Raw genomic sequence first — 25,618 nt, 5'->3', positions numbered from 1 at the left:
TTAAATTAATCATCACATCATTGATGATACTACAAGCAACAACCACTACGACTTAAAACAAATTATGGCATCGGGGGAAAAGCCGTGTCAATTATGATTATGGCTTTCCAACATAAAGTATTTAGCATCATCATTGGACATGGCAGTTATTGGAAACAATCAAATCTCTCTCTCTCTTTCATTCACACATAGTTACCGTTATAGTTACCGGTTATAATCATGAGACGATACATCACCGTCATCACCATTGGACGATTACCAAGCCGACCACAATAACCATGGTGATGTTTTGTTGATGTCGATGATCATCACATTAAAAAAAAATTGTCAATGTGGACCGATTTAATAAGAGAATAATGATTGATTGATGATTCTTTCATTGAAACGTAATTTTCGTCAGCGATGATGATTATTATTTACAAATTATTGGCTGATTAATTCGTAACACACTGTACACTGATGATTCGATTAGGAATTGAGATGAAGTTTTCACAATGATCACAATTTTTTTATTATTAAAACCAGGATAGATTTTTCTGTACGGATTAATAATTGGATAAAAAAGGTTAATGGATGATTAATCGATTAAATGAAAAATTTTGTTCCAGATGATTTCATGACATTTTGCAAAAAAAAAAAAATTGATCAAATGGTCAAAGCGCATCACTATCTATGAAATCCAAATGAAAAAATGTTATTTGAACAACTCAAATGTTGTGGATATAAAATTGAAATTGAAATCACACACACACACACACACACACACACACAGAACGAGGAGAAAATATGTACAAAAATTTAACTTTGTTGTCGAACAACTTGTTCAACTTGAGAAATTTGAATGTGAGAAACAAAAAGAGAGATTTGATGATTAAATTGAACACAAAAGAGAAATGAATTTTTGTTTTCTCAGAAAAAAATATGAATAAATAAAAGAAACGAATGTTGAATTTATGGATTTGACGATGATGATTATTATTGCATCAGCATCGAATGAATGGATGGATCAACGTCATGTTGGGCTATCCTTTTTTTTTTGTTTAAAAATCATCTATTTTGATCAACAATTTTCATTTAATGAATTATGATTAATTAATCAACATTCGAACAATTTAAATTGAATATAAAGCAAACTATTTGTTTTTAAATGATTGATTGATGATGGGTAAAAAATTTCAATAAATAAAAAATGTCAAAAGGATGCCGTCGAAACGATCGATCGACGAGGGTCCAAAAAATGTATTGAATTCCTGAAAATTTTTATCGGTTTTTTCCCTATCAGATTGTTAGTTTAAAAGGTTAAACCATGATCCGTGTTTCCATACAAAACATGTTAGAGATGGAAGGAGGATTAGACATCATAATCAATATCAACGAAAAGACAAACAGCATATAAAATATATCATTGTCGATTAATGATGGTTATGATTTATCAAACAAATCATCATCATCATCATCATTTACAAGAGTCTCATCTACAAGCAGTACAAAGTGAATGGGTGGTGGTAGATAAACATTACAGTGAGTTTTATGTTGATGACATCAGTTGATCAATTTAATTGCAATTAATCGATTAAAGTCAATTTTTTTTCTGGTCGTCGTTGTTGTTGATTTTGTTAACAAAGTTTTGCTTGACAAAGTAATGACGTATGAAAATGGAATTGACATGACAACAAATGATGATGATGACCGTTGAGTTGAAATTAATGTTGATGATAATTTGATTGATCAATAAACAACAACAATAAAACGATCATTGGCATATTATATCTATCTACTAATCTATCTAATATAACATAATCAATGTTATTGGACACTTACATCTGAAAATTATCTTCCAGTTTTTATTTAGAGTTCACAATCATCACTGACCAACCGGATTTTACATTTTCCACATTATAAAGATGTGTGTTGTAAACTTGTTGCTTAAAAAACATACATCCTTTTCAACAATAACAACAACGACGACAATTTGATTCGTCATTCATAACCAAAGAAAGAATTAAACGAAGAATATTCATTGCTCATTGTATATACAAAAAAAAATGATCTACATAAAGTTGTAGTTGTATTTGCTACAGCTACCAACTTTATTCGTAATATTACTCGAAATGCTAAATGTGAATCGATGCCAATACCATCGTCATCACATCAAGAATAATCACGTTTTTCAATGTTACTTTCAACATTAAACATACACACGCAGACAGAGAACAAGAACAAGAACTATGGGATAGATTTGAATGATCAAGAAATAAACATGACGAAAACTTTGTTTATACAGATTTTGTGTAAAAAAAAAAATTCATTAGACACATTCTACCTTTTCCTTATTCTGTGAACAATTGATCACAAAAGAATCGCAGGCAATTTTTTTCCTCGCATCCTACAATATGGTTGCATCGTTATAATAAAACAATTACTATTGTTGCTCGTATGATCATCATCATCATCATCAGAACAATAATAATAATATTCAATAAATGTGTCACGAGTTTAAGTTTCTTTTTTAATTTTCCAATTTTAACGTTTTAGATGCATCATCATCATCATCATCATCACATCATATAATCTGAAAAATCAAACGCACACTAAACGGCATTAAGACATCATGACATTTGTTGGCGCCAGTCTCGTTGACGCCGCCATCATTTTTTGGCTCAAATCCGACATTGAAATTTTGTTGATTTTAATTATTGGCAGAGTTGTTATGGTGAATTGTGTGTATGTGTATGTGTATGTTTGTTAATGTTAATGGGCTTTCTATTGTTATTCTTCATCCCGAGTATATGTCAAATGTCAAGGGTTTTACTTCATTGATTGATTGATTTGAATTTTTCAAAATTTCGATAATTGTTGTAAATGATTCTCATCGTTCACCACCATTACAAACAACAGTGAACCGCTATAGCGAAAATTAAATCAAAATCATTGCGCATCGATTCCTTTTTCTAGGTTATTATTATTATCATATACTTCATAATGGATGAATATCGTTATTTTGACTAAATATGGCTAGATTCTTTATGTTTTTTTCTGTTTCTATTTATAAGTGTAATAATCTAATACATGGCAATACTGCTGCCACGTCTTCGTCATCAACATGTTAGATTCGGTTCGGTTCAATTTTTTGATTTCGAAATGATGACGATGATGATGATGATGATGTTAATGGTAAAATCTCTAAATATAAATCCTGAATGGCGTATAATACATTGATTCGAGAAAAACACACATACAAATAATCATTATTCGAATGTGTGTTTTTCTATTTTCAATCTTTCAATTTGTATACAACAATCACGATGATGAATTATAAAAACAAAAACAAAAAAAAATGAATCTGCTAAATCTAGATGTAATCTTAATCTTCGAAAAAAAGAACCGGAAAAAGAAAATTGTTAAATCAAAGACATGTTAGTGTGCAAATGACCTAATTTGTACATTTTTTTCTCTTGTAAAAATGATGACGACGATTAATTGTTGTTAAAAAATAGAATCCTTTCATTCCCGATTTATATCTATTGTTATGGCGTCATCATCACCTATAGCAAAGACACTATGTACATCTACAATGTTGACGAATCTTACACCACACATCGTCATCGATTAATAATTCATAATTTCTTTTGCTAGAATCGCATTGTCACGTGGTTTTTCTAATGATTGATTCAGAGAATATTTTGAAAAAAAACAATGAAGAATTTCACTTTGTTTTTCGTTGCCGAAAATGGATAGATAATCATACATGTTGTTGAATATAACTCACTAATCTGTCAGTCTGATTGGATTTAACAGAACAGACTGATCTAATCGATAAAGTCATCAGTTATCTTATCTTACCTAATCTAGATTTATTGTCATGGTTTTTGAGTTTGAATTTGTTCTAATTAGAAAAACAATAAGGTGATTATTACTGATTTAACGATTTGGCCAAATTTTTTTTTTCGTTGTTGTCATCTTCTGTTGACGTTTATCTGAATTTTATTCACCCACACACCATTTGAACATTTATAAATTTTATCTATATTTAGTTCGATGTGATTGTTGAAAAAATAATCACGCAGAAATCGTCATAATGAAAAAACGTAGATTGTAGTAAGCGGAAATCATTTCCACTGCCAAATCAAATTCTGATAATTCGATCGAATCGGTCAACAAATCAATCAATGTATGCGTGTCATCAGCAATTTATCGGTTTTGATAGATGCGTGGGTGGATGTAGATACAAAGTGTATCCACGAATATTTAAATTTATAAAAAAAAGAACAATTTTCTTTTTATAAATAAAAATCACAATCAAATCTGCATCTAAACAAACAAATAATAACGAATTTCATCGTAAATCAGTTAGCAAAAAAAAAAGAAATAAAATAATCAAATTCAACGAACCGTTCAGAATGATTTGGTGAAGATTTATTCGAATGACGATGATGATGATGATGATGAATGAGGAGAGAATTGGAAAATAAATATTTTTTCGATGTAGGTTTTTTTGATTGATCTAATCATATGACAATTGAATGAATGGATTTTGGCAGATTTGAATCGAATTTGATTTTAATATTAATCAACTTTTGTACGGAGAAATCATTGCCCATAATTCGAATGGACAAGAAGATAATTTAAAATCATCATCATTTGATCATTTGATTTGATTGAATGGAAACTTAAATTCGATACGATTGCCATCTATCAACGTAAACTTGAATTGTAATCTATTTTGACTCACATGGTTGCTTTTACATCAAATGTTTTTTTTTGCTAAATCATTTGTGTTAAAACAGCCATTGCAATTGGTTTCATTTATTCGACTCGGAAAAGTGTCAAACAATTTTCATTTCTTTCATTCAAATTTGGTCTGTTTTACCATTTTTTTTAATTTGAAAAATGACAGCAGAAGTGTCAAGAGAACGTGCCATACAAGATTACCGTAAGAAAATTAATGAACATCGGCAGATTGAAGTGCGATTAAAAGATGGTAGGTTGAAGTTAGATTTTGATATGAATTTGACTGAATCATTTTTTTCATCAGTTCGTGATCAGCTTAAGGAATCGAATAAACAATATGAGAAAAGCGAAAATGATCTGAAAGCTTTACAATCGGTGGGACAAATAGTTGGTGAAGTACTGAAACAATTGACCGAAGATAATTGTAAGTTTGTAATCGTAAATGTTTTTTGTTGGATTTTCAAATATTAACCATTCACTTTAATCATCAATTAGTTATCGTCAAAGCAACGAATGGTCCTCGATATGTTGTAGGTTGTCGACGACAATTGGATAAAGCACGATTAAAACCGGGTACTCGTGTTGCATTGGATATAACAACATTAACCATTCTTCGTTGGTTACCTCGTGAAGTTGATCCATTGGTTTACAATATGTCACATGAAGATCCTGGTGATGTCACCTATAGTTCAATCGGTGGTCTTGCCGAACAGATTCGTGAATTGCGTGAAGTTATTGAACTTCCGTTGATGAATCCAGAATTATTTCAACGAATCGGTATTACTCCACCAAAAGGTTGTCTTTTATATGGACCACCCGGAACCGGTAAAACATTATTGGCTCGAGCTGTGGCATCACAATTGGAAGCAAATTTCCTAAAAGTTGTATCATCCGCTATTGTTGACAAATATATCGGTGAATCTGCCCGTTTAATTCGTGAAATGTTCAATTATGCTCGTGATCACCAACCATGTGTGATCTTTATGGATGAGATCGATGCTATTGGTGGCCGTCGTTTCAGTGAAGGTACATCGGCTGACCGTGAAATTCAACGAACCTTAATGGAATTATTGAATCAAATGGATGGTTTTGACGCGTTAGGAAAAGTAAAAATCATAATGGCCACTAATCGTCCAGATACACTGGATCCGGCCTTATTACGACCAGGTCGACTTGATCGAAAAATTGAAATTTCTCTACCAAATGAACAAGGCCGATTAGAAATATTGAAAATTCATTCAAGAAAAATTGCAAAGCAAGGTGATATTGATTGGGAAGCCGTTATCAAGCTTAGTGATGGTTTTAATGGTGCCGATCTTCGTAATGTTTGTACAGAAGCTGGTTTGTTTGCCATCCGAAAGGAACGTGACTATTGTATTGAAGAAGATTTTATGAAAGCCGTTCGCAAGATTGCTGATAATAAAAAATTGGAAACTAAACTTGATTATAAACCTTTATAAGTAATTTTGGAGTGTTTGTATTTTTTTTAATTACAATTTATCAATCAATAAAGAATTTGTATTTCATCCATTTTTAAAAATTCAAATTAAGCATTTATGATATAAAAGTTATACAATCATTTCTAATTCACGTGCATATTCCAACATTTGTACGGCAATTTTCTGGGCCGGAATCTTGGCAACAGCACCATCGTTACGATTTTTACCATGACCAAATGTATATTCACGTTTCTGATTCAATGTCCATCGACGACGTTGAGCATATTGTACTAATCCTGCTTTGTCTTTAGCATCAAAAAACAACAAACGCAATGCTTCTGATTCGCTTATTCGATCATATGCCATTTCAATACAACCGGCAATATCTTCACGAATAGTGTCCAATAGTATGTCAATGAAAAATGTATAATACTTGGATGGTACATTTCCTTTGGATAGAAAAATCTTATTATAACTTCCTTCCATTAGGTATTGTTCCAATGAAACCGGATGACGAATATAGACATTGTTTTGAATCTCTTTCATTGGTAATAGTTCCAATTCCTTTTCAATAAAGAAAAAAATGGTCAGCTTGAATTGAATCGATAATTGCCGTACTTACAGTATGAAATTCAGATACACGATTCTGAGAAAGAAGACAAAGCAAATTTAGGCCAAGTAATTGATATTTAAATGTTGATTCAGTCAAATCCGTGCTAAAACAAAAAAAAATTAATGAATTTATAGATTCGAATCATCCACTTACCTGTAATCAAAATAATAGCATTTAAGCTGAGCCATATAACGTTCAAACGCGGGTATATTTTTTGTTTCAATGGAAAAAAATGCACCAATTTCGAGTATATCTCGAGCAACAACCAATTCTTGTTTGGAAATCTGCTCACCCAATTCGATTGGCAAGAATTGAAGTTTAGTTAGATACAATTTCAATTTGGATAAATAGCTTTCAATCTTTTCCATATTGTGATTCGAACGCTCCCATTCACTTTGCAACATTTTGGACAAAGCAACCGTATCATTTAAAGCTGGTGCTGGTTTTTTATTCATTTTTTTTGTTGTTTCAAAATTATTTGTATGAAAAAATAATCAAGAATTTAGTGATGATCAAACAAATAAAATACAAATTGAATTGAACAATTGTCGACGATGATTTGCTGTTTTCAACGCTAAAAAACGCCGCTGTTCATAAACAATGTATATACCAGATATATTCAATAAACAAATTTGAAAAAAAATTAACGATTTTTGAAATAAAATTTTACAAGATGACAAAAATACCTGAACCACTTCATATTTTTGGCGATTTTAATCAAGAATCCTATGTGACAGCTATTGATATTCACAAGTCCAACAATGGTGAGATTTTTGTAATCTGTGGCTATCACAATGGTCTTATTTCAACATGGTTACTTTCCACATATCGATGTCAACAACAGATACAATTAGATGATCATATAAAGGATAAAAATATCGAATTATCACCAGTAAGATCATTAATCTATATAAATGCTCGACAAACATTAGTGATACGATTGGCACGTGGAAATGTCTTACTTTTTCATTTTGATTTGAATGATTCCGAAAAATTTTATCTTATAAATCATTGGCGTACATTTGAGCTAACATTTGCCAAAATGACCTCCCTAATAGACGATCTATTCATTCCATATCTAGATCCTGATAATTCTAATCAAATTAATTTGATGCATTTATATCAACCCAACGTGATCATTAAAATCATAGCAAAGGAAAAAATTGATCACGGAATCATAATGGCCATTCATTCGTTTATTGATTCGGAAAAATTTCTCTACAATTTTATCGCATATGAAGATGGATTTCTAACAATTAACAAGAGTTATTTTGATTCTAATAAAACAATCATGGACTCGGAAACAATATCATCGATTCAAATACAAAATGAAGGAATCCTTCATATGGATTACAATGATTGCGTAAAACAAGGTATAGCTTGTTATGCACCTAATGAAGTTGTTTTATGGAAATGTTCGATTGGTAATGAAAGGTTGATTGACAATTCAAAAATCAAACGATTCACAATCAATAGTGAAAGTATAACCTGTTGTTCTATTCGACCGGATGGTAAAATTTTTGCTATCGGATCTGGTGATGGAAGAATTCGAATATTTTCGACTAAAATTGGACGACCATTAGCTGTAATATCATATCATCATGAATCTATCGAAACACTTCGATTCACTTTAAATCTTCACTCTAATAACGATGGTGATAATTTGAAAAAATATCTTTTATTCGCCTCTTCTCAAGATGGATCCATTTCAATTTGGTCATTGTATAATAGCGATTCGAATTTATAATTTATAATTTGTAATATTGTTTTATGATAAAACTGTTCTTTGTTTATTTTTTTTTTTTTTTTTGAATTTAAATTTCTATAAATAAATTGACAAAATAATATTAACATTTGATTAACTTTCATCGTATAAACAATGGCTATGATTCTTGTCTTCTGTGGCAACACACAATAGAATTAAAAAAATAAATGTATTGTGTGTTTGTGTATGGATGAGTTGCAATCATTTCCCATACAATTGCATCAACGTGTTTTTTTTCGGTTTGCTTTAAAAATTTTGAATTCTTTTCACGTGGTGTACGTTTCAACATAAGCGGCGGAAATGCTTGATCCTTTACCAGACTCAATCAATTTTTTTGAAGCCGAAGAAAAAGTGTTTAAATTTTGGAACGAAGTAGATGCATTTCGTACTTCGATCAAACAATCGGCCGCTGCAAATCGACCGGCGTATGTTTTCTATGATGGTCCACCATTCGCCACTGGTCTGCCACATTATGGTCATATTTTAGCCGGTACCATCAAAGATATTGTTTTAAGATGGGCACACATGTCCGGCTATCATGTGGAACGACGATTTGGCTGGGATACACACGGTCTACCCATTGAATATGAAATTGATAAAACATTGAATATTAAGAGCCCGGAAGATGTGATGAAGATCGGCATCAAAGCTTATAATGATGAATGTCGTAAGATTATTATGCGTTATGCGGATGCATGGGAAAAGATTATCACTCGACTTGGTCGATGGATTGATTTCAAAAATGATTATAAAACAATGTACCCCGAATTTATGGAATCAGTTTGGTGGGTTTTCAAACAACTATTCAACAAAGGTTTAGTCTACAATGGCGTTAAAGTGATGCCATATTCTAGTGCCTGTTTAACACCGTTATCGAATTTCGAATCCGGTCAAAATTATAAAGATGTTATTGATCCAGCTATTGTAGTTTCATTCCCATTGGTCAATGATCCTCAAGTGTCATTGCTAGCATGGACAACAACCCCATGGACATTACCAAGTAACATGCTGTTATGTGTTAATCCTAATTTGGAATATGTGAAAATCAAAGATTTCAAAACTGATCGAATTTTCATATTGCTCGAATCACGATTAGATATTCTCTACAAAAAACCCAAAGATGAATGCGAAATTTTGGATAAATTTCCTGGTAAACAATTAGAAGGATTACATTATGAACCGATATTTGATTATTTCAAAGAATATGGTCAATCGATCAATGCATTCATTGTGGCTACCGATACATATGTCACAGCTGAAAGTGGTACCGGTATCGTACATTGTGCACCATTCTTCGGTGAAGATGATCATCGTGTTGCAATGAAAATCGGTATCATCACTAAAAGTGGCCGTATAGTATGTCCACTGGATTCAAGCTGTCGTTTTGTCGAACCAGTTGCTGATTTTCTTGGCATGTTCGTCAAAGATGCTGATAAAGACATTATTAAGAATCTTCGATCAAGAAATCGTCTGATTCGTGATAGTACTGTAAAACATTCATATCCATTTTGTTGGCGTTCGGATTCACCATTGATTTATCGTGCGGTGCCATCTTGGTTTGTTCGTGTTGAAGAATTTTGCTCGACATTAGTTGAAATGAATAAACAAACATATTGGGTTCCCGATTTTATCAAAGAAAAACGTTTCGGAAATTGGCTACGTGATGCACGTGATTGGGCCATTTCAAGAAATCGATATTGGGGTACACCAATTCCACTATGGATAAGCGACGATATGGAAGAAATTGTATGCGTGGGCTCCATCGATGAATTGGAACGATTGAGCGGAATTAGAGTCGATGATTTACATCGTGAGAATGTCGATCCAATCACAATTCCATCGAAACGACCTGGTCATCCACCATTGAAACGAGTTTCAGAAGTTTTTGATTGTTGGTTTGAATCCGGTTCGATGCCATATGCACAAACACATTATCCATTTGAAAATAAGAAAATTTTTGAAGAAAATTTTCCTGCCAGTTTCATTGCTGAAGGTGTCGACCAAACAAGAGGTTGGTTCTATACATTATTAGTCATTTCTACACTGCTTTTTGGTAAACCACCATTTAAAAATCTTATCGCAAACGGAATGATTTTGGCTTCGGATGGCCAAAAAATGAGTAAACGAAAGAAAAACTATCCGGATCCTATGGAAATTGTTAAGAAATATGGTGCCGATGCTCTTCGATTATATTTGATCAATTCACCTGCTGTTCGCGCTGAAAGTCTTCGTTTCCGGGAAGAAGGTGTTCGTGATCTTCTCAAAGATGCCTTCATACCATGGTTTAATGCCTACCGATTTCTAGTACAAAATATTGAAATTTATGAACAAAATAATCCTGGTATACGATTCTATTTTGATGCACGATCCATTGTTCGTTCTGATAATATTATGGATCGATGGATTTTATCATTCACACAAAGTCTATTTAAATTTGTTAAAATTGAAATGAAAGGTTTGTGATTACCATATTCGTTTGGCATGTTTTTAAAATTTTAATTTTCAAATAGCTTACCGACTATATACTGTCGTTCCACGATTAGTACGTTTTGTCGATGATCTAACCAATTGGTATGTTCGAATGAATCGTAAACGATTGAAAGGTGAATTTGGGGAACAAGATACACGTCGTGCGTTGGATACATTGTTTTCAGTTCTATTGACAATGATCGAAATGATGGCATCGTTTACACCGTTCATCACTGAATATATGTATCAAAATTTACGTAAAGTTATTATCGATGATGCTTCATCTCCGGATCAAATGCAGACCACTCGAATTGAATCTATCCACTTTATGCTTCATTCGTCGGTCCAAGAAGAATTGATTGATATTACTGTTGAACGACAAGTATCTTATATGCAAACTGTGATTGATTTGGGACGAGTACTACGTGATCGTCGAAATATGCCATTGAAATATCCACTTCCTGAAGTGGTGATCATTACTAATTCACAGCAAACAATCGAAGATATTGATTCACTTCGTTCATTTATATTGGATGAACTTAATGTTCGTGATCTTAAACTTAGTATGAACAAAGAAGAATATGGTGTTCATCTACGTGCTGAACCGAATGCGAAAGCACTGGGTCTACGATTAAGAAATGAATCGAAAAAAGTCATTCAGGCTATACGTAATATGAGTCAGCAAAAATTGATTCAATTCGAGACCAATCCAAATAATTTTGAAGTTGAAGGATATCGTTTAGAACCTGGAGATATGAAGCTGACTTATACTTTAGCCGAGTCTGGTTTGGATAAAAATTTGGTCGATAAATTTGAAGCCGATTGCCAGAATGGTATACTTGTACTATTGAATGTTTGTGCCGATTCGACCATGATAGATGAAGGAACTGCACGGGAAATAATTAATCGTGTACAAAAACTGCGTAAAGAAGCAAAATTAGTACCATCTGATCCGATTCGTGTTTATTATCGAAATTGTCCGACAACTGCGAATACTGTTGAACTTGATCGTATCTGCAAGGAATTTCGCGATTACATTGAAAATACATTGAAAGCCGAATTTATTGATTTGAACACAAAAAAATCGTTGGAAATTAATTTCCTCATTGAATCAACTAATGATATTAAGGGCGAGAAAATTGAACTATTTATTGAATCATTATCAAATTGTTCAAAGATATAACCTAGCTAAAATTTTAACATGACAAAGAAAAACATTCGAAAAACAAACTAATAATAATTTCTGAATGCAAATGGCAATTTATGATTTATTAATTGATTCATATCATTCATTTTATTTTAATCGAAAAAAAATAAATAAATAATTTTCAATACTAATTCATGAATGTCTTCCATAATTATAGATATGATAAATTCAAATCATTTTCGCAAATATTCGATGTGCCTGTATCCGATGATTTCGTCTACGAACAAATTTATAATGACGTTGATAATAGGCAATACAAGGCAATAGGCAACATGTTATCGATGTTGGCTGATTCATCTCAATCATTCGAGCATCCATTAAACTTTCGATAAAATCTTTACGATCGGTTGGTTTTAAGAATTCAATACGAATCGATTTCGTAGCCATCTCTTCTGGATAAATAATTTTAATCTGATTCAAATTTCGGCATTTAATTTCTACGGAATCTAATTTCGATATATAAATATTGATTGGTCTTGATTCGCAGAAAAATATTCCAAATTCATAATGACCCGTTTCATTGTTATGTAGGCCAACTAATGTTGCCGTTTGTTTTTCGTAACGTATTGGATAGTAAACTAACATGGCGATGATGTGAACAGCAATAATTTAGACAAAATGACACTGAAAATTGTAAATTGTTCAATGTTGATGATGACATTTGGAGGAATATGATAAACTATTATGACAAATGGAAAAAACAAATATTTGAAATATTTCAATCAAACCATCGTAGCACTCATTAATGATTTGACGACGGCTTGGATGGATCGATTTATATATAAATATGTTTGTGTTTGTGTATGATGTGAATATTGAAACAGACTGCATATATACTGTTTGGCAATGTATCATAATCATATTTCACACACACACACACATCCACGAATGAACTTGTATCATATCATTTTTTTTTTTGAATCTTATCATCTTTCTTTAAAAATTATTCGGATTTTTCCATTTGCCTATCAAACAAACAAGACAAGTAAAGACAATATTTTGGATGGATTTTTTTCCATAATAAAAAGAGAAAAATTTATTCATTTTCATGTCAAAAGTTGTTGTCTTGTTCATTTATTGGCTTTGAATGACTACACCCATTTTCCCACTACCGCTACCGGATTTTTGATGTCTTTGTTTGGACATTACCTGTAGACTTGATTTTCGTTTACTCGACGAACTAGATGAAAGTTTTTTCGTATTAATCGTTGTATTGATTTCAATTTCATCACTCATCATTATCTGTAATATGTTTGAAATGGTTGATTTTGTTGTTTTCGGCGTTTCACTATAAACATGAACAATATATGCAATGGATACCGGGATGTTCAATATTGTCGCTATTGAAAATTCAAGATGGAACCAACGTGAAAATGCCCAACGAATTATCAGAAATAATATAGAAAGATTGGTGAAAATGACGATGTACATTAATCGGGGTTGAGAGAAATGAATTATTAATGGTATGACAGTGGAAAACATATAGATTGCCAATATAATATTCGCGAAAGTTTTACTGGTAGCCAATGGATCATTGCGAACAGCATCATCATTATCACTAATATCGACCATTAAACAAGTAATCGATGAGATGATTGTGATCGATCCAAGTAAATACATTGACCATCGTATCAATTTTTGTTTGCTAGATTTTTGTAAAAAATTTTTACTCATGTTATTTCACTCCTTCACACACTGTGTACACTCTATTGAATTCAACAAACAATAAAATTTCAAACTCATTTCATGCGCAATTTGAGAAATTTTAATTCAATTATAATAAATTATATTTGATCCTGATGTTCGCGAATTTTTCGTTCAATATACTGCATTGAGATGTCGAAATCTTCGGACAAGTCTTCCAAATTGCTATTATCTTTTTCGTTCATCATTTGTGATGGTGTTTGCATTTTTCTCGGACTTGATTGTTTCTGTTTAATGGGTTGAATTTTTTGCTGTTCAAGTAATCTTTTGATTAATTCAGCTTGTTTTTTGGTTTTATCCGAAAAGGAAGCTTCACAACCTTTACCACGAAATTTTAGCTTATCAGATACGTATTCGATTATTGTACGACTATCACTGGTTAATGTTGTTGCGCTATTAGTACGATAACGTTTTATCATTGCCTTCACACAGGATTCATCACGCCGGACAGTATTTTCATCGACACCATCTGTTTCTTGTTTTGTCGGCATTTTTCCATCTCCTTCTTCAACTTGTTTGGGAATCATATTATCTTTACAAGGCTCCATAATCGTCTAGATTCTAGAAAAAAAACACAACCATAATTTTACCTAAAATTTTTGATTTTTATTTGGAAAAAATCAACAATTGTTATGGACAAAAATTCAATTTTAGATTTTAAGATCTTTTTCCGAAAAGTTTTTGTTCTTTAAATATTTTTTTTTCTGGGAACTTTCTCATGTATTTTGCAACCTTTTATTTTTTCTGTAACCAGATCAGATGTTGATTTACTTTGCAAAAAAATGTCCATCAAGGTTTTCATATTTTCTCGAAATGTTTTCTTCAGAATAACTAGACCGAACCTATTTCAATTGTGGAAAATTAATGGCCACAGAACAGTACAAACACAATCAGTGGAAAAATTGAATGGCAATCAAAAATTGATCAACAAATTAATCTACAAAGAACCTTCATTTTATCGATATTTCAACCAATTTCTTGTGGAAAATAATCTCATTAAACATGTCTCGGAAGAGCTCAAATTTCATTATAAACAAACATTTGATGAATTTCTTGAAGTTGATGAAATTATGGCCGAACAAAATCCCACTGACGATGAATTTATTGCTTTAGCTAAAAGCGAATCTTTGTCGTTGATTGAACGACTCATCCAACTTCAAGATCAGATTCTGGATCAAGCTTGTCTTGATGATCGCAATATAAATGAATGTTCATTAGAAATACGTGCCGGTGTTGGAGGAAAAGAGGCGAGTTTATTTGCAAAAGAATTATACAATTTATATGTCAAATTCATCACATTCAATGGTTGGCAATTGCGAATGGATGAAAAAGATCTTGAGCAATTTGAAATTGACGATAATAGCTCATTGTTTACACAGACGATCGAAATACTTGGCAATGGGTGTTATCCTTTATTAAGACATGAAGCCGGTGTACATCGTGTACAACGAGTTCCACGAACAGAAAAATATGGCCGAATGCATACATCAACCGTATCGATATCCGTCATACCTGTTCGTTATAATTTAGTCACCGTAAAAGAATCGGACCTGAAAATTGAGGTGAAAAATTCATCCGGACCTGGCGGTCAAAATGTTAATCGTAATCTAACATGTGTTCGAGTTACTCACATACCAACGGGACATACGATCGAATCACAAGAAACAAGATTTCAATATCTGAACAAAGAAATTGCAATACGTAAGATGAAATCATTATTGAATCAAATCGAATATGAACGCTTAGAACGAGAAGCACGGCAACAAAAACGTTCACAGATTGGAATTGCAGCACGTAGTGATAAAATACGAACATATAATTTTCCACAGAATCGTATCACTGATCATCGTTTATCCGGTGATTATAATATTCATAATATTGATGGTTACATGAATGGAGATGAATGTGATAAAATGCGACAAATTGTGGATAAATTAGAGCTGTTACGTCACCTGGAATTACAGCGACAATTACGTGATATGTTGGAAAAGAATTTCGCCAAGTCATCATAGACCAGATTGTAAATACAAAATAATCATATCGTATAATTAATTAAAAATTTTATGCAATAAATTTGAAAAAAAAAATTTGCGCCATTTTTGAAAGTTTTAATTTTTCTTCAAATGAAAAAGTTTTTTGTCCATTTAGAATCAAATTCGATTTCGATCGGAAATTTTTCCAGAAATTCTGCATGCGTGTGTATGTGAAATTGTACCCAATCATGTGTGATATTGATTGGCTTTTAGACATTTATGTTTTGTTTTGGAAAAGTTAATTAAATCTTGAAAACTTGAATAAAAAGATAAATGTGATAGTTATTATTATTATCATTATATAATCTTCTTCATCATCATCATCATCATCATCGAGAATTGCCATCTTTTCAGTAATAAACTACATGGATTTATGATAACTTTAAACAGCCTGTTCTCACGATAATGATAATGATATAGAAACAAGAGGCCTTTTATCGATCCTGCTCTTCATTTGCCTTGGTTTTTCCTTTTTGTTCATTTGTTAAATTGTGCCTTTGTATAACGTATGTGTGATGTCCATATTATGTTTGTATGTTGAAGCTAACATAGAAACACAGACACATGTGTTTGATTGATTGCCAATGAACGATCAAAGGATATGAAACCCATTTATATGTTACGTGTGTATGAGCGAATTTCATTGGACATATGATGTATTGTCAATGATTAATGCATATCCTCGATCTCATTCGAATATATTGTCGTTGAGATATCCTAATTCGATACAAAATATCCCAATTATATTGTTTAATAATAAATATCATATATTATCAAATCCTATCTCAGTCTTTCACCATCAACGTTTTTTCTGAATTTCTAAAAATAACTTCAACTTATGTGATGCTCACGGTGACGAAATAAAAATTGCATATTCTTTTTTTTGTTAAATCAACATCTACATATTCAATGATTAAATTTTTTAGACGAAATAAAAAACCGAATCTGTGATCACTAAAAATCATAATGAATTTTGATTTGAAAATTCTCAATGACCGAACACCAAAAACCGGTGATAATGGCAATGTCAATAATCAACAACGATCACAACAACAACCAAATGGAAACGAAATTGATCTCGATAGAATTGTTCGTCAATTTGATGAACGTGCAAGCATCTATGAAGATGCGATTGCACTTTCAAATTTTACAAATACACCGAATGAATTAGCTACCATCGGTGAAAATTATTCCCCATATTGTGCAACCGACTTGAAACGTGTTGATTTTGTTCTTGTTTATCAAAAATCTACTAATGATGATGCTAATCCACTGAATCATGAAATGATACGGCGAAAATTCGAGGTTTGAATATCTTTCAATGATTTGTTTCTTAAATGATCTCAATACCTTTAATTTTGATAAATATCTAGGCAAATCTGCTGAGTGAAGGATTAGCATTGAAACATGTTCCAAGTTCGGTGGGAAATAATGTAAATTATGTTCATATTTATGCACCATATAATGTATTGGCTAGATATGCCGAAGTGATGGCCCTCCGAATGCCAATGAAAACCATAAAAACAAGTCTCAAATATTTATTCGGTGAAGAATTCGAACAGGATCGAGTGTTTACAACAGTTTTCACGAAAGAAAAAGAATATCTATTCAATATACCTGAGCATGATAAAGATGAATTTTTCACTCCCTCACAACGTGGTGAAATTATTGATTATATTCTGAAACGAACACGTTTCAAAGATAGTAATGATTTTTTCTCAATCGGTATCCATAAATTACTATCCGATCATGTTTACCAAGCTGCTTATCCATTACATGATGCCAGTAAACAATGTATGTCGTCTGTTTCTTTTTTCAATTTTTGTTACGTGTTTTTCTTATTTTTTACAGGTGAAAACCAAAACGATTGTCGTTCTATCCGATGTTATTTATTAGCAAATTGGGCATCGTTATTCTGTATTCTTAAACACCAACAAGTGGACAAAATCGTCGATTATTTTGGAGTAAAAATTGCCATGTATTATGCTTGGGTTGGTTTCTATACGTTAATGTTGATACCGGCCGTTGGAATTGGTTTGTTGACATTCTTCTATGGTATATTAACATTGTCCAGTGATCAACCAACCAACGATGTATGTCATAAAAATTTCACTGCACCAATGTGTCCGATTTGTGCCAAAAACTGTGATTTTGTTGATATATCCGAAAGTTGTATGCCGGCTAAAGCATCATATTTAATGGGTAATTTTACAACTGTCATATTTGCCATATTCATATCGATATGGTCGACCATCTATCTGGAAATGTGGAAAAGATATTCATCAAAAATTTGTTTCCAATGGGATTTATCCGATTTCAGCACTATTGATGAGCCGCCGAGAACAGAATATATGGTAAGTTGAAGTTGACTATTTTCAGTTCAGTTTTCGATCTAATTCTTATTCATTCTATATAGGCATATTTATCTAAACAAAAATCAACAAAAACTCGAATAAATCCAGTGACACGTGTTGGAAGAACCGTATATATCGTTTGTTCGTGGGCGATTACCATATTTCATCATGTCATTTTCATTTGTCTTGTTAAGTGTTGCGGTCGTATTGTTGATTATGGTATCGATTATTGTTTATCGTGTTTCCACCTATATTGCTCTAAGCACTCAACATCAATATGAATCGGAATTTTTGCGACAAAATATCGAATGGATTGTAACATCAACGGCTGCAACAATAAACTTAATTTTGATTATGATTTTAAGTATAGTTTATAAACGTCTTGCTAAATGGCTAACCGAGATGGAATTACCACGAACACAGAATGAATTCGATAATTCACTCACATTGAAAATGTATCTTTTTGAGTTTGTCAACTATTATTCATCATTATTCTACATAGCATTTTTCAAGGGAACATTGGCCAAAACTCCACCGGATGGTAGCCTACAAACAGACAAGATTAACAAACTCATCGAACCATGTCCGATCGGTGGCTGTTATTTCGATCTAACGATACAGCTTGTCATTATTTTATTGGGAAAAAACCTCTTTAGTTCTATGCTCGAATATCTAATACCCTATCTATATGGTGTTTACAATCGTTATGTATATTTTTCCGGTGAAAAAAAATCCAAATCATCAAATAATCCAAGCCATAAACTGGAACAATATGAGGAAGACTATTTGCTCGAATCTTGGGATCATTCAGTCTTGTTCTACGAATATCTTGAATTAGTATTACAATTTGGCTTTATAACGCTATTTGTCAGTGCATTCCCGTTGGCACCATTTTTTGCACTTTTAAATAACATTTTCGAAATACGTTTCGATGCCCGTAAAATGTTGAAAAATTATAAACGTCCAGTAGCTCAAAGGTAAATAGAGAGAGAGAGGGAGTGAGTATTGTCATTTGATCATTTGTTCAGACGAAAGCAAAAGAAAAAAAAGGATATTATCATTTAGCTTTAACGCATTTTCTCATTAATTTTTTTTTCTTTTTTCTTTATGTTATGTGATTCCATTGTGGCTATGGTTTTTTTTGTTGTTGTTGCCATTTTCACTGCTTGGTACTGTGCCGCGATCCATTCATTATCACATTAACTGAATATATACGATATAGGGTAAAAGATATTGGTGTCTGGTATACAATATTGGATGCATTGGGTAAATTATCCGTATTCACCAATGCCGTCATCATTGCTTTCAACACGGATATTATACCCCGTATGATGTACTATTATACGAATGGAAATCTAAAGAATTTCTATGCATCAACATTATCGAATTATGTCATCAATTCAGATGATGAAGTTCCCGATTCTGACATTAAAAATTGTTTGTAAGTTTCGGTTTCACATGTTTTGTAGTAGGAGCCCATCAATTTTTTTTTCATCTATTTTCATTGAATTTTTTCTTAGCTATTATGGTTATCGAGAAAATGATGGTAGTTACAGTGAACAACATTGGTATGTAATCATCGCGAAAATTGTTTTTGTCATCGTCTTTCAGAATGTAGTGACGGCCATAAATTCATTCTTAAAAGTGGTCATTCCTGATGAACCGGGATCGCTACGTCTACGCAAACGACAACATGCATTCATAACAAATGAATTGATCATACGACATGAACTGCAATCACATCAACAAAATTTTCAGGAACCAAATCTGAATTAATTACATTTTATAATGAAAATAACTGTCATTTATTGATCATTTTACGTCGTCGCATCCGCCGCCAATATTTAATATGCAACCAGCGGCCAATGATGTTGGCAATAATTAGCAAAATCGTCAACAAGAGGAATAGTGATGCCAATTTTGTTGCTGATGCATTTTGTATCAATTCATATGCATGTTTTTGAAATACAACACCAACAAATATTACCCAGAACATATATGTTGAACCAATCACAATTGTAATCATCAACGAAGGAAACCACTTGGGTAATTGATGTTCCACTATCATACATTCAATCAATATGGCCGGTAAGATTGCCGTGTGCTGTATATTATCATGTTGAACAAAATACTCATTAATTGTTAACCAAAATATTACAAGCAATCATTACCGATATTTGATTATGCCATTCAGGCCATCGTTCTTCGGGTGGACCACGAATAAGATTTTCATCAAAAATTATGCATATTGCCCAAAAACCAATGGAAACACACTGTGTTAATAATGTGCGATTTTATTCGATTTTATTTATTTTCATTTTTTCCCGATCCAATCCAAGTCAATAAAAGAACAAAAAATCATTCAAAGTGTAAAGAGTATCATTGTTAAATTAAATTTCATCACATTACTTACAATAGATGATGGTATGAGAATTGAATGTAGAAATTTATTACGAAATATAATGGTCATTTCATCGAATGATAATGAAAGATCGCTTAGTAATTCGATAGCCAGAAAGAATACATGAAATGTTAGATTCCAATGTGTCAGATAAAGATAATCCAATATGATCGAACGATTCTTGTTCCAACTGAACCAGATTGTATAGACATGAGTGATACCGAATAATAATAGCAAACAACCGTGTACTAATGTCGACTTTTTCTTTAGATTCTCAACAAAAGTCTCTTCCTGTGATGTTGTGTAATAGATGGTTATTGCACTTGGTTTTCTGGTCACCATCATTTGGCGATTTTCGAATTCAAATCAAATCAACTGCATTGAATAATGATTTTAAATTTGTTTCCTTTCTTCATTATTGTTTTACTAAATTCTTGAATTTATTTTCTTCATACTGAATTTAATTGCAAAAAACATTATTGTTTGTTTCATTTCTTCATAATTTACTGTTGAGTAGAAATGGCATTTCTTGACTTTTGTTTGAGATCAATGATTTCTTGGAATCATTCCCCATTATCGATAGGTTTTTTCTTCACCCCCATATCGATCATGTCAATAATCAATCGATATCAGAAGTAATTTTATTTTACATTCGACACGGAAACATTAATCGATTCATTGGTTGATTGTTATATTTTTCGTTATTATAGACTCATCTGGAATAAGTGTGAAAGAGAAAATCTTTTTTTATTTTGTTTTGTTTTATTTTATTTCGTTGTTTAATTAATTTATGAAACAACTTACAAGATATTGATCGATCACTAATAGTATACAATTTTCACCAGAATGAAACAAACAAAAAACATGTTACCATCATATGTCAAATTAACACATTCAAACATTCAAGACACACAGGCAAATGAAAAAAACAGCAACTGCTGCCGATCAATAATAGATTTTGAGACAAAATTTTTGTGGTATTTTCTGGAAAATTTTTTCTTTTCCTTTGGGCTAAATGAACAGAACAATGCTTGTTGATTGAATGATGTAGCCAATTTTCAATAAAATATCTCTCAAGAGAAATCTCCGTTTTTTTATCACTTTTTCCTTATTCATTCATGGTATATCGGCGTGATTTTTTTTTCTTTTTGATGACATTTTTTACTTTTGTTTTCTGCCCTATAGACTTGCGGGATTTGAAGGTTAGATTGAATCAAGTAATGTTTTTAGAAAAATTTGATCTGTTTTTTTCTATTTGAAAAAAACAGATTAATCATGCTACTTTAAAATGTGCAATATTTATTGAAAATGGAAACCATAAAAAACATCAAGCAAGTTCGTGAAAATCTAACATGATACGGTATCTATTATCTATTGAATGAATGAACCAATATCAAAATCGATCCATTTTTTTTTCTCTCGTTCCTTTCCATGATTATCGAACTTTCTTTTTTTACTATAGACAAACTTTTCGTGTGCATACACAAAGTATGAAAAATGATTTTTTTTTTTTTTTGAAGCTGAATTTCATGTACAATTTGGACGATTAAATAAAACAATTTTTGTTATTCGTTAAAGTTATCATTATTTTCTCATAGTCAAGATGTTTACCTCGTATGAATACTATCATACATATATTGTTATCGATTTTTCCATTAATAGAAGATAACCAATCCATTACAGAAAGCCAGAACAAAGAAATTTGAACATCATATTTACGGTATAATTATTTTCAACCAAGAAGAAAAGAAAAGAAATTGTTTTCTATTGTGTTGTGTTGTGTTTTCTCACTTGCAATTATTCAATAATTATATGATTCGAATAATGATCGACTAAATTGCAATTGTACTTGATTCGAGTTTAAATGAACTTTTCTTTATCAAACTGAAAAGATTTTTGTGAATATCAAAAATTAAATATGTTTGCTGCTTTGGTAGTTATGCATAGGAAAAAAAAGTTTTTTTTTCGTGAACGTAATATGAGATGATAATGATGATGACCGAATTCATCAAATGATGATGACATGTCATTATCATTAGTGAGAGATATATAGAAACGGAAATAGTCACATCAGAAAACGTCATCACATCGATCATAGAATTACATCATCAATTTACTTTAATATTGAACAGATCTGCTTTCATCTTTCTGTGAATGAATTTGTTTTGTTATTTTTTTTCTATTCTCAACGAAAAATTGATGATGAGAATTGATCATGGCCTTTTATTCCTGATCACTATCAGAGAAAATATTAATAAATTTTCCGTTTTTCAATTTGGGGCATCATAATACAATAATAATGATGAATATGATAACAAGGCATACATTCATCATTCATTCAATAATGTCTTTATTTTGATGATAGGACACAGAAGAATGTTGTTCGTTGTACGAAAAAAAAATCATCATTCATTCATAGTTCTTAAAAAAGCGATGATTACGCATGATCCTTGATTGATTGATTGAATGAATCATTTCGCGACCATCATGATCATCTCCGGTATCATCTCGGGATATTTATATGAATTTTTTTTATTGTTTTTTCCTTGAAACTTTGGTAAGAAGAAAAGAATTTTGGCTAACTTGATTTACCAATTTTTGTTGTTGTTGCTACCATAATGATGCCTTTATCATTATGGATGATCGCTTATCGTGAATTTTTACTTTGGCTTTGTTTTTTTTGTTATTTTTTCACAACGAAAGAATATTCAATATGGCCAAAATTTTCTCTTGGTTTCTTAACATCACATATAAATTTGGTTATATTCAAAATGTCTTTTTTTTTGTTTGAATATTCTCAAATGATGATCTTAGTCATTTATGCTTGCAGTTAGTTAATAAGTTAGTTCCAAATCGATTGAAATATCGTTGGAAACTGTGAACATTTTGCTACATTTAATGTAATGTCGATCAAGAAATCCAATGATTACTGTTGATAATGTTTTTTCAAACGTGATCGCACGTCGTCATTATCGTCATTATTATTATTCCGATATTCATAGAATTTTTTCCGGTTATTTGAGTGGATTATTATCAAAAATGATTCAATATATTCAAAATGTATAGCTGTGTGGAGTGTATGAACTGGTGCAGCTATAGGTCGCAACTGATTCCAAGTTAATTTACCTTGGAACAAACACACCAAATGGCCACGTTTTTTCCGTGCTGCTTTTCCTGCCAAAAGAATGTTTTTAGGCAAGAGGAAATCGAAAGTTTAACGATGTTCATTCTAGGACATCACATATTTAATAAAGTTTTTTCTCCAAACACAGAATTTGTCAATTCAGTTCTCCATGTGAAAGAAAATGTTTATGATAAAAAAAACTATCATTATTTTTTACATCGTCACGATAGGAAAAAAATTGCGAAATTATATCACAGCATTGTTTATGTTGATTGATTGATTGATTATCAACAACAATCGATTTGCAATTCAATGATAATGCCAATGTTTTTCTGGAATTTCAATGTATAACAGAACAGATCAACAACAAAATATTGTTTGAGTTGTTTAGAATTACAAATTTGAACAACAACGGAAATCGAGAAAAAAAAATCCAACGGGAATCCAAATTTAGATTCTGTCCCGGAACATATGTCCTCATTGGTGTCTTATGGCCATAATAATAATAATAATAATATATCGTAAATGATGGAAGAAAAAATACTCTCTGGATCAAAACAAATTGAAAATTATTATTGACTATTATAGCCAGAAACAGCTTATGTTTCTTACCGAATTTTTTTTTGTTGTTGCTTTTTTTTGGTTGATTGGTTATTTTTCTTCGAATTTCAATTTCAGAAACATTAGTGTAAACAGTTGTTGTTTTTTCGTTCTTGGCAAACTACTGGTTGTCATTCTCTGCAAATTATAGTCACTATCATCATCATCATCATCGCAACAATGGACTTGGCGACATGACATTAATTGCTGTTGTTTGCAACACGCAAATTTTTTTTTTTTTTTTGCTGCTTCCGATACAAAAGTGGAAAATTGATTCCTAATTGTTCAAGGATATTTTTTGTGAGGTTAGTTTTTGGTTTGTGGGTCCAGAATTCCGGGTACTACATACTTGAATAGTAGATGAGTATTAATTTTCTAGACCAGATTTTTTTCCATAATGAACATTGTTCGTTGTTTTTTTTCTGGCCGCTCTATAGTTAACTTTAGGTTAAGTTCTTTCATTTCGATTCCAATTAGCACCAAATATATATGGCTTGCCAATTAAACAATGGCTAGGAACTTTTTCTTTTTGCTTCACCTCTTTCTTGCCAGTTATCCAGAAGAATTTTTTTTATTGTTATACAGCAGTCTTGAGCATAATTGCATAGGTTAATTGTCAGCCATGGATTCAAATTATTAATGACGTGATTTTTTATGAAATAATTTTCTCAATCGATAAATTGCTTCCCGCCTAGAAGGCAAAAAGAAAGAAAAAAGAGTTTAAATAACCAAGATTTGTTTCATTAGTTTGTTTTGATATCATATCTGACATTGTAATTGATTGGAAGCCACCATACGACAACCGATGATTATCCGGAAAATTTTGTTTTCATTTATTTTCTTCGTAACCATTATAAAAATGTAAATTTGGCCATATTCGTTTTGTTGTTGTTGTTGTTGTTGAAGGGAATTCATTTGGCAAATTGAAAATGATACATAATAATAATAATAATACGAATTTTGAGAACATTTAATGAATGTCTGCAAATCATTTAAAATTAGATAGCTTTTTTTGCCACATGGATTAAACTGTTATTATGATTAGCTCTGTAACAAAAAAAAGTGAAAAAAATTCTTTCTGTATTCATGACTTGGATCCATTTGTTTGATTGAAAATTGAATTTTCAAATGAACGTCGATTATGACAGGCCCCAAATAGATGTGTGCATTATTTTTAC

At 31.6% G+C, this 25,618-nt stretch overlaps 8 protein-coding genes and 2 long non-coding RNA genes across 11 annotated transcripts; 6 read left to right on the top strand and 4 right to left on the bottom strand.

Moving 5' to 3' along the window:
- The first annotated feature begins 4,707 nt into the window (after positions 1–4,707).
- On the top strand, positions 4,708–6,271 carry LOC124500182 (26S proteasome regulatory subunit 10B). Its single transcript, XM_047064224.2, has 3 exons — positions 4,708–4,981; positions 5,036–5,155; positions 5,227–6,271. The coding sequence occupies exons 1-3, from the start codon at positions 4,891–4,893 to the stop codon at positions 6,189–6,191; spliced, it is 1,176 nt and encodes a 391-aa protein (XP_046920180.1). The 5' UTR covers positions 4,708–4,890; the 3' UTR covers positions 6,192–6,271.
- Rpn12 (regulatory particle non-ATPase 12) lies at positions 6,196–7,541 on the bottom strand. Its single transcript, XM_047064225.2, has 4 exons — positions 7,470–7,541; positions 6,937–7,370; positions 6,793–6,886; positions 6,196–6,734 (listed from the first exon to the last, which is right to left on the bottom strand). The coding sequence occupies exons 2-4, from the start codon at positions 7,236–7,238 to the stop codon at positions 6,300–6,302; spliced, it is 831 nt and encodes a 276-aa protein (XP_046920181.1). The 5' UTR covers positions 7,239–7,370; positions 7,470–7,541; the 3' UTR covers positions 6,196–6,299.
- Positions 7,401–8,532, top strand: LOC142597841 (uncharacterized). Its single transcript, XM_075734494.1, has one exon. It carries the CDS (start codon positions 7,457–7,459, stop codon positions 8,528–8,530), a length of 1,074 nt encoding a protein of 357 aa, XP_075590609.1. The 5' UTR covers positions 7,401–7,456; the 3' UTR covers positions 8,531–8,532.
- A 145-nt stretch (positions 8,533–8,677) lies between these two features.
- Positions 8,678–12,355, top strand: IleRS (Isoleucyl-tRNA synthetase). Its single transcript, XM_047064226.2, has 2 exons — positions 8,678–11,003; positions 11,059–12,355. The coding sequence occupies exons 1-2, from the start codon at positions 8,849–8,851 to the stop codon at positions 12,198–12,200; spliced, it is 3,297 nt and encodes a 1,098-aa protein (XP_046920182.2). The 5' UTR covers positions 8,678–8,848; the 3' UTR covers positions 12,201–12,355.
- A 694-nt stretch (positions 12,356–13,049) lies between these two features.
- On the bottom strand, positions 13,050–14,568 carry LOC124500185 (uncharacterized). Its single transcript, XM_047064227.2, has 2 exons — positions 14,052–14,568; positions 13,050–13,782 (listed from the first exon to the last, which is right to left on the bottom strand). Exons 1-2 carry the CDS (start codon positions 14,474–14,476, stop codon positions 13,299–13,301), a joined length of 909 nt encoding a protein of 302 aa, XP_046920183.2. The 5' UTR covers positions 14,477–14,568; the 3' UTR covers positions 13,050–13,298.
- Positions 14,569–14,686: 118 nt separating this feature from the next.
- Positions 14,687–16,015, top strand: mRF1 (mitochondrial translation release factor 1). Its single transcript, XM_047064223.2, has one exon. The coding sequence runs from the start codon at positions 14,711–14,713 to the stop codon at positions 15,938–15,940; it is 1,230 nt and encodes a 409-aa protein (XP_046920179.2). The 5' UTR covers positions 14,687–14,710; the 3' UTR covers positions 15,941–16,015.
- Positions 16,016–16,059: 44 nt separating this feature from the next.
- Positions 16,060–20,689, top strand: LOC124500179 (anoctamin-4). Its single transcript, XM_075734491.1, is given in 6 exon segments — positions 16,060–17,266; positions 17,335–18,315; positions 18,378–18,434; positions 18,436–19,292; positions 19,538–19,756; positions 19,836–20,689. Coding segments are annotated over 6 exon segments (2,709 nt in total). The 5' UTR covers positions 16,060–16,927; the 3' UTR covers positions 20,092–20,689.
- Positions 20,117–21,908, bottom strand: LOC142597840 (uncharacterized). 2 transcript variants are annotated; one of them, XM_075734492.1, is made up of 4 exons: positions 21,521–21,908; positions 20,729–21,432; positions 20,487–20,588; positions 20,117–20,419 (listed from the first exon to the last, which is right to left on the bottom strand). In XM_075734492.1, exons 2-4 carry the CDS (start codon positions 21,059–21,061, stop codon positions 20,117–20,119), a joined length of 738 nt encoding a protein of 245 aa, XP_075590607.1. In that variant the 5' UTR covers positions 21,062–21,432; positions 21,521–21,908. The 2 variants fall into 2 exon arrangements, with proteins under 2 accessions (XP_075590607.1, XP_075590608.1); XM_075734493.1 differs by having other exon boundaries at positions 20,729–21,457; positions 21,521–21,645.
- LOC124500188 (uncharacterized) lies at positions 21,794–22,319 on the top strand. The gene is made up of 3 exons (XR_006959605.2): positions 21,794–21,918; positions 21,985–22,076; positions 22,179–22,319. It is a non-coding gene; the product is annotated as an uncharacterized LOC124500188 (long non-coding RNA).
- Positions 22,320–24,128: 1,809 nt separating this feature from the next.
- On the bottom strand, positions 24,129–25,502 carry LOC124500189 (uncharacterized). The gene is made up of 4 exons (XR_006959606.2): positions 25,211–25,502; positions 24,790–25,131; positions 24,453–24,717; positions 24,129–24,387 (listed from the first exon to the last, which is right to left on the bottom strand). It is a non-coding gene; the product is annotated as an uncharacterized LOC124500189 (long non-coding RNA).
- Positions 25,503–25,618: the final 116 nt, after the last annotated feature.

Source organism: Dermatophagoides farinae, chromosome 10, assembly GCF_024713945.1.
Source record: "Dermatophagoides farinae isolate YC_2012a chromosome 10, ASM2471394v1, whole genome shotgun sequence".
NCBI lineage: Eukaryota > Metazoa > Arthropoda > Arachnida > Sarcoptiformes > Pyroglyphidae > Dermatophagoides > Dermatophagoides farinae.
The sequence above is the reverse complement of the archived record's forward strand: the minus strand, read 5'-3'. Positions and strand labels throughout refer to the sequence as shown.

Bases quoted from the DNA above. Each gene is read 5' to 3' on its own strand.
- LOC124500182 (XM_047064224.2), top strand. From the start codon at position 4,891: ATGACAGCAGAAGTGTCAAGAGAACGTGCCATACAAGATTACCGTAAG. The intron at 4,982-5,035 runs GTAGGTTGAAGT...TTTTTTCATCAG, and splicing joins TGAAGTGCGATTAAAAGATG to TTCGTGATCAGCTTAAGGAA. The intron at 5,156-5,226 runs GTAAGTTTGTAA...ATCATCAATTAG, and splicing joins ACAATTGACCGAAGATAATT to TTATCGTCAAAGCAACGAAT.
- Rpn12 (XM_047064225.2), bottom strand. From the start codon at position 7,238: ATGAATAAAAAACCAGCACCAGCTTTAAATGATACGGTTGCTTTGTCC. The intron at 6,887-6,936 runs GTAAGTGGATGA...TTTTTGTTTTAG, and splicing joins TGCTATTATTTTGATTACAG to CACGGATTTGACTGAATCAA. The intron at 6,735-6,792 runs GTAAGTACGGCA...TTTATTGAAAAG, and splicing joins GTGTATCTGAATTTCATACT to GAATTGGAACTATTACCAAT.
- LOC142597841 (XM_075734494.1), top strand. From the start codon at position 7,457: ATGACAAAAATACCTGAACCACTTCATATTTTTGGCGATTTTAATCAA.
- IleRS (XM_047064226.2), top strand. From the start codon at position 8,849: ATGCTTGATCCTTTACCAGACTCAATCAATTTTTTTGAAGCCGAAGAA. The intron at 11,004-11,058 runs GTTTGTGATTAC...ATTTTCAAATAG, and splicing joins TGTTAAAATTGAAATGAAAG to CTTACCGACTATATACTGTC.
- LOC124500185 (XM_047064227.2), bottom strand. From the start codon at position 14,476: ATGGAGCCTTGTAAAGATAATATGATTCCCAAACAAGTTGAAGAAGGA. The intron at 13,783-14,051 runs GTATATTGAACG...GGTCGATATTAG, and splicing joins GATTTCGACATCTCAATGCA to TGATAATGATGATGCTGTTC.
- mRF1 (XM_047064223.2), top strand. From the start codon at position 14,711: ATGTCCATCAAGGTTTTCATATTTTCTCGAAATGTTTTCTTCAGAATA.
- LOC142597840 (XM_075734492.1), bottom strand. From the start codon at position 21,061: ATGATGGTGACCAGAAAACCAAGTGCAATAACCATCTATTACACAACA. The intron at 20,589-20,728 runs GTAAGTAATGTG...TTATTAACACAG, and splicing joins TTCTCATACCATCATCTATT to TGTGTTTCCATTGGTTTTTG. The intron at 20,420-20,486 runs GTAATGATTGCT...GATAATATACAG, and splicing joins AATGGCATAATCAAATATCG to CACACGGCAATCTTACCGGC.